The sequence below is a fragment of the Salvelinus sp. IW2-2015 genome, linkage group LG2, assembly GCF_002910315.2.
Source record: "Salvelinus sp. IW2-2015 linkage group LG2, ASM291031v2, whole genome shotgun sequence".
In the NCBI taxonomy this organism is placed as follows: Eukaryota; Metazoa; Chordata; class Actinopteri; order Salmoniformes; family Salmonidae; genus Salvelinus; species Salvelinus sp. IW2-2015.
In genome coordinates, this window is record NC_036839.1 from 36159476 (window position 1) to 36167474 (window position 7999).

Sequence of the window (7999 nt, forward strand, 5' to 3'; positions counted from 1 at the left end):
TACACCATCCCATCTGGTTTTCTCTTAGTGGGACTATAATTTGTTTTTCAACAGATGGTTACTTTGAAGAATATAAAATCTAAAATATGTTTTGATTTGTTTAACACTTTTTTGGTTACTACATGATTCCAAATGTTTTATTTCAGAACTTCGATGTCTTCACTATTATTCTACAATGTGGAAAATAGTAAAAATAAAGAAAAACCCTTGAATGGTACTGTACATCACAGAAGACTGAATTATAACAAAACTGTTTGACATAGATTCACTGGATTTTCTAAGCAAAAAAATTATGAAATTATGAAAAATATGAATAGCATTCCACCSATGAGGCCACTAGTTCATTTGACTGCAGGAAAGGGCTGCTAAATCAATTGAATGAGCAACATTTATGCAAAGTCCTCCAACGGTACCCCTGAAGAGACATGGAATAAAAAGACAGACACATGGGTGTAGTCCTATGATACGAAACACAACCCAAAATGAGTAGCAACAGAAAAGTTGGCTATGTCAGGTATGCTGATGTAGTAGGGCAGGAAGTGAAAACCACTAAGATACGGAGGAGAGAGAGAAGGAGAGAGAGTGAGAGAGAGTGAGAGAAAGAGAGAGATCGACAGTACATATCATCAGTGTCACTTCATATGCGTATACACAGAGGGTTTGCTCTAACTGAGTGACACGGACATGACCTGTTTTGATTGCTCATAAGACATTGCATCTTTGCTCTGATGGACCGTCCGCGTTCTGACCACATCCTGCTGGTCCTATGCCTCCTGTTTCTGCTCTGTGTCCATGGCAACGCTCAAGGTAAGATGACAATTTGTGTCATACCATGCAAAACAAATAATTTCTGTGCTACATTATGATCAACAAAAAATACTGTTCAAGAGGGGTGATGGACAGTATCAAAACTTCTCAACGGATTTTTGAATGAAGTATGAGAGGTCATCATTTAATTGATGTTCTATGATCAATGTGATCCAGTGTGATCTACAGCATGAGCAGTATGATCACATATGACCTATCAGTCATTCATTTCAGCTGATTCCACTATCTTTTTTCAGACCAAGGCCCTACATGTGAGGTGCGAGTGATAAGAAACACCATTTGGAATGCTGTCCCTCAGAAAGCCCTAACAATCAACTGCCCTGTGAGGCACTGTGGAGAAAAGCTACACGCCACCTGGTGTAAATTTGTGGACCCATTAAACTGTGAACAGATACATGAGACAGAGCAAGTCACATTTGGATGGAGGCCAAAAAATATTTGGATTTTGTATTTTAAAAAGATATCTATCAATGACGATGGTTTGTACAGATGTGGAGTTGCTGGAAATGGGTCAACAACTGTTAGCCATGCTATCAAAGTCTCTGTCTCAGGTAACCAACCAAAGCTTATTTAATCTTTCAATCTAATGTCTTAGAATGGATCGATAGATACTAAGTTGTTCTGGAAGCCGTTGTTGTCTGACAAACGTCCGGGGGCGGCCTAGGAAAAAAATTATGCCCTGGCATTTTAGCCACACATTACCGCTTGTGCACCATCATGCGCTATTACATATAAAGCCAATGTATTAAGGAACTGGCAGTACATCTGTGTTGCCCTGTTTTCTTCCTAACTCCACTGCACTCACCTCTGAACTGTCTCTGCTAAGCCTAGCCACCCCCCATATAGTTAGTTACCTTACATATATAATATAGAGCCAAAATGGTAAAACTGGCAGTACATCTGTGYCAGTGTGTGTCTCTCTCTATTCCTACCTCTACTGCACTTGACTGCTGAGCTGTCTGTTACAGTAGCTGTCTGTGCTGCTAAGCCTAGCATAACTGGGACCAGAAGACCAGGGGACCACACTGCCTGTTCTGGGCCCAGCAGCCCCCTAGGGTAACAATTTATTTAAATGTCCATAATAAACCATTTTTAAGGCATATAGAAGGCATTTACAAAGTGTTTGCTCACCATTTATGACTCATTACTCCCATATTTGTAAACTTTAGTAAGCTAGTTATTCACACATATATTAAACATCCTGTGTTGTGTGCTGATTCTTTTACCAGGTACTGCAGGAATGCCATGGCATGCCCATCTTTTTTTCATGAGAAAATGCATTGGTCACTCAAAACATTTATAAAGTATTTATAAAGTATAAATAGCACTCACTTTAGATTAGAGACTGCAATTATTAATGTGGGAGTAATGATTAATACATGGGGAAGACACAATTTAGAAATGCCTTATAAATGGTTTATTACGGTCCCTTAAAATAAAGTGTTACCCGTCCTGCATCCTAGTCGTGAATGAAATAACACATATATTAGACAAATAACAAAATCACTGAATAAATGCCTTATAGATGACCATTGGTTTATATAATACCTTATAACAGCCTAACTATATATTTCAAATTAGTGCCATTCATGTGTTCCCCCCTGCTAACTGTTTAATTCAATAGAAGAAAACAGAGAGAGAGAGACTGCCAGTTCCTTAATGTTTTGGCTGTATAACATAGTCAATGGCTACATTAATGAACTGTCACTCTCTCTCTCTCTCTCCCTCCCTCTCTCTCTGTTTTCTTATCTTGAATTCAATATAAACTCTTCCGTGATTGTTATAGAACAATGATGGGACTAGTTTACAGTATGTTGATGCGAATCGATTTCCAGGATGGGGGTTTTCAGGATGGGGTTTAACTGCCTTGCTCAGGGGCAGAACGACAGATGTTTACCTTGTCGGCTTGGGGATTTGAACTAGCAACCTTTTGGTTACTGGTCCAACGCTCCTACCCGACCCACTCGCTGGTTGAAGAGTTTGAGATTCAGAAGCTAATAAACATTGATAAAACAATTAATATAGACATACAGTGTCCTCCAAAGTGGCGCAGCGTTCTAATGTACTGCATCGCAGTGCTAGAGGCATTATTACAGACCCGGGTTCATTCCTGGGCTGTGCTACAACTGGCCGTGGCATCCCGGAGTCGCCTGTTGACGTTGAGACTGGTGTTTTGCATGTACTATTTAATGGAGCTGCCAGTTGGGGACTTGTGAGGCGTCCGTTTCTCAAACTAGACACTCTAATGTACTTGTCCTCTTTCACAGTTGTGCACCGGGGCCTCCCACTCCTCTTTCTATTCTGGTTAGAGCCTGTTTGCGCTGTTCTGTGAAGGGAGTAGTACACAGCGATGTACGAGATCTTCAATTTCTTGTCAATTTCTCGCTCGGAATAGCCTTCATTTCTCAGAACAAGAATAGACTGACGAGTTTTAGACAAAAGTTATTTGTTTCTTGGCATTTTGAGCCTGTAATCAAACCCACAAATGCTGATGCTCCAGATACTCAACTAGTCTAAAGAAGGCACATTTTATTGCTTCTTTAATCAGGACAACAGTTTTCAGCTGTGCTAACATAATTGCAAAGGGTTTTCTAATGATCAATTAGCCTTTTAAAATGATAAACTTGGATTAGCTAACACAACGTGCCATTGGAACACAGGAGTGATGGTTGCTGATAATGGGCCTCTGTGCGCCTATGTAGATGTTCCATAAAAAATCAGCCGTTTCCAGCTACAATAGTCATTTACAGCATTAACAATGTCTACACTGTATTTTTGATCAATTTTATGTTATTTTAATGGACACATTTTTTAGCTTTTCTTTCAAAAAAACTTTTGAACAGTAGTGTATGTATACATATATATATATATATATATATATATATATATACACAGACAGTCCTTGAATTTACCTTTACCATAGGATTATCAATTATTATGCATTAATTCAGTGTTTAATTGTAATACATGATGACTTTAATAAAAAGCAGTAGCACTGTATGTAATGTCTTATAGATGTCTATTGGCTTATATGTCATACAAGACAATCTAATGACTTTTTAGGCTATAGCAAGTTACAACCTGTCATATCTGTTACCCTGAATCCCCCTACCCTAATTAGGCCTGGGTGTTATTTAGCCTACTATTTCATACCATATACTGGCAGCAGTTGACAAAATCTGTGTCAGTGTGTGTGTCTTTCTCTGTTTTCTCCCTACCTTGACCGTCTTCTGCAGCAGCAGCTGATCTGTTGGTGCTAAGCCAAGCATCATTTATTAGCACAGACACAGGCACAGCATTCGGACCAGCAGAACCATTACTTTTTTGAAAATAAGTTGGTTAATTTCACACATTTAGCAGTGTTGGCCGCAAGCTTTTATTTGATCTCTAACTTTTTCGGCACCATTTTTCCGTTTTTTGCGATCCATGATCTAGGCTGACTGATGACAGTCTGAGCCGGTCTCGTTGCTGATGTGCATTTGACTTTGAATGTGAATTTTTGTGTGACCTCAGCTCAGCCCACTGATCAGGCAAATGCTCAAATATATTATTATGATAACATAATAATATACAGGCCCATCGGCCACTGGCCGTGCCCCTTTTTAGTTTTTTGTTCCCCCCCCAAAAATACATTTGTCGATTTCGACCAGACCACCGACAAMACGATGGCCTAGCCCATTTGGCATTTGCCAGAATTGCCAGATGGCTAATCTCCTTATGCAAACTTCTTTCTATAGATAGCAACCTGGAGATTACAAGCACAGCAGACCACAACACAAGTAAGACAATGTATAATGCATTTTACCAGGCATTCAGTCACATTACATGAACTAGTAGGCCTATGTGACAACTGTGTCTGGCGTTAAGACCTCTCTTACTACTCTAACAGATGACTCACAGAATGCAAAGCCTGATAGGAATGATCCAAGCTTTATGCCTTATGTTTTCATCTGTGTGGGAATAGTAGTCCTGGTGGTCATTGTGACAGCATTTTCCTTCTTCTGTCTACATGCATATAAAGGTGAGTAACGCTATTGATTTAATACTGAAAATGTATGTTTTTTACAAGGTTGAAATAATGAACAAATTAAAATGTTACATTTCTACAATGGATATCTTTTTCAGGACCAAGCAGGTCAACCGGAAATAGAACAAAGAAGCAGGTAAAGCAATAAAATAATGTTATTTCTTACAGCATCTCATAATTAACCAAGATGTCATCTGTTAACATGACAATACTGGTCCTCAGTACACCTACTTGCACGTGAAGGCTAAACGTAATAAAGGGTAGCATTGCTATGCTGCCATGTCTAAATGCCTCTGTCTAAGTCAGAGATGGGCAACTTTGATGGGGGTGGGTGTGAACCCGTAAGTCGCAGTGTTTTGTAGGTCTTCGTACCCACATCCATACACATCCACACACTAGCCTTTTGAGGGACCTAAGTGCAATTATACACATTTTGCCATGGGGCTTAGAGAAAATTGAGCAGTTTTAAAGCAAGTTTGCTGCAATTCTGCACATTTTACCATGGTGCGGAGAGAAGATTTCGCAATTTTATAACAACTTTTGATGCAATTTAACTAATTTTGCCATGGAGCAGAGAGAAAGTTTAGCAGTTTTACAGCTAGATTCCTGTAATTCTACACATTTTGTTTTGCCGTTTTAATATGATATCAGTAATTCGATCATGACTAATAGAAGTTTAGATAGCTGGCTCGACTAATTTACCAATCTAAAACATTTGAGCTGACATGGGCTTATTGAGGTACTGTCAGTGACTGACATAACAAGAGAAAAACTGCTGATGCACGACCACATTTTGAATCTACATCTTGTGTATTCTACTATTCTAACTGTCAACAGTAAGTTGAGACCCCGACTGAATTTTCTTCCTCCAAAAACAATAATAACAATAATATGAATGATATTTTGGGGAGGAAGGATTGATCCACGGGTCTTCAAAAGGGGGCCGCCAGATGCCCATCCCTGGTCTAAATGTCTCTTCCTKTGTTTATGACACAGGACATGTCCACACTGACAGCACCATGTCCAGACCTCTCCTTCAACCATGAGGGAACCTTTCCATCATCACCATCCACCCCAAACCCCGTACAGCCTGCCAATCTCTATGACAACGGTCTCTACTGTAACCGCATCAACGGGAAAAATGGAGCTCTACCATCCTCCAACATCAGAGCAGGAGGTCAAGTGTCAAGCCACCTTGTGTATGCTTCCCTGAACCACGAGACCACCAGGGGGTCCCTGAGATCAGCCCGTATTCCAACCCCGCAGGATGCGTTCTCTGAGTACGCAGCCATACGGGTCTACTAAGCTCTGAGAGAGACCTCAGCCAGACCATAACAGTACAGTGCTGTCAGTTGTGTTCTTTGATGGTTGTTTTCACACAGAGGAAGAGGAAAGCTGAACATTTTTGTTTATGAAAATTTGCCTCATCGAGGGATCTGTTTTCATATTATATTTTTTGGGGGCACTTTATATAATTTTCACGCACTCAATGACACACACTTCCTGGTGTAATTGCAACGGTGAGCAATGTGTTAACCGCAGTGCAGCAGTGTTTCAGAGAAGAAGATGTAAAGGTGGAGTGTGACTGAGAGGTGTTAGAACTAGAGAGTATGTGCTTCTGAGTGAACATCCTTCACATCACACCGCAGAGCTAGAGGAGCAAAGGTGTCGGTAACTCTCACTTCAAGATATTCACACATAATGGAGAAGATGGAAAATCATCATTTGTTAATTACTATCAAGAAATACATGATATATACAAAGGTATGTGGACACCCATTCAAATGAGTGGATTTGGCTATTTCAGCCACAATCGTTGCTGACAGGTGTATAAAATTGAGCACACAGCCATTCAATCTCCATAGACACAAATTGGCAGTAGAATGGCCTTACTGAAGAGCTCAGTGACTTTCAACATGGCATCGTCATAGAATGGCACCTTTCCAACAAGTTACTTTGTCAAATTTCTGCCCTGCTAGAGCTTCCCAGGTCAACTTTAAGTGATGGTATTGTTAAGTGAAACGTCTAGGAGCAAAAAAATTGCACAGAACAGGACCGCCGAGTGCTGAAGCGCGCAGCTTGTAAAAATCGTCTGTCCTCGGTTGCAACACTCACTTCCGAGTACCAAACTGCCTCTCAAAGCAATGTCAGCTGTTCGTCGAGAGATTCATGAGCTGTACACAAGCCTAAGATCACCATGCGCAATGTCAAGTGTTGGCTGAAGTGATGTAAAGCTCCCCGCCATTGGACTCTGGAGCAGTGGAAACGTGTTCTCTAGAGTGATGAATCACGTATCATCATCTGGCAGTCCGATGGACGAATCTGGTTTTGGGGCTGTTTTTAATGGTCCGGGTCAGCAAAGTCGCAGCAGCAATGTCCCAACATCTAGTGGAAAGCCTTCCCAGAAGAGTGGAGGCTGTTATAGCAGCAAAAGGTTGACCAACTCAATATTATGATTTTGGGATGAGATGTTCAACGAGGAGGTGTCCACATACTTTTGGTTTTTATTTAGAGTATATTTTAATGATAAAACCCATTAGCTATTTTGGTGATTATAAGTGAGGATATAAAAGTGGGAAATGACTCATACCTAACATTTTATAAAAAAAAAAAAGAGAGAGATATGTTTCCCCTCTTTCAGAGACTATGGAAATGTCATTTAAAATGTAACATGAATGAAAATGACTGTTTTCTCTTATGGCTATATGAAGATCACTGTTTCTCTATGGCTATATGAAGATGACTGTTTCTCTATGGCTGTATGAAGATCACTGTTTCTCTATGGCTGTATGAAGATCACTGTTTCTCTATGGCTGTATGAAGATCACTGTTTCTCTATGGCTTATGAAGATGACTGTTCTCTATGGCTATATGAAGATCACTGTTTCTCTATGGCTGTATGAAAATCACTGTTTCTCTATGGCTGTATGAAATCACTGTTTCTCTATGGCTTGATGAAGATCACTGTTTTCTCTATGCTGTTAATGAAGATCACTGTTTCTCTATGGCTGTATGAAGATCACTGTTTTCTATGGCTTTATGAAGATCACTGTTTCTCTATGGCTTATGAAGTCACTGTTCTCTATGCTTATGAAGATCACTGTTTCTCTATGGCTATATGAAGATGACGGTAATACTTCTTGC

General features: G+C 40.0%; 1 protein-coding gene across 1 annotated transcript; it reads left to right on the forward strand.

Annotated features, from left to right (window-relative positions):
* Positions 1 to 641: 641 nt before the first annotated feature.
* On the forward strand, positions 642 to 7451 carry LOC111972481 (B- and T-lymphocyte attenuator-like). Its single transcript, XM_070448754.1, has 6 exons — positions 642 to 807; positions 1065 to 1379; positions 4566 to 4607; positions 4718 to 4849; positions 4954 to 4991; positions 5852 to 7451. Exons 1-6 carry the CDS (start codon positions 729 to 731, stop codon positions 6158 to 6160), a joined length of 915 nt encoding a protein of 304 aa, XP_070304855.1. The 5' UTR covers positions 642 to 728; the 3' UTR covers positions 6161 to 7451.
* Positions 7452 to 7999: the final 548 nt, after the last annotated feature.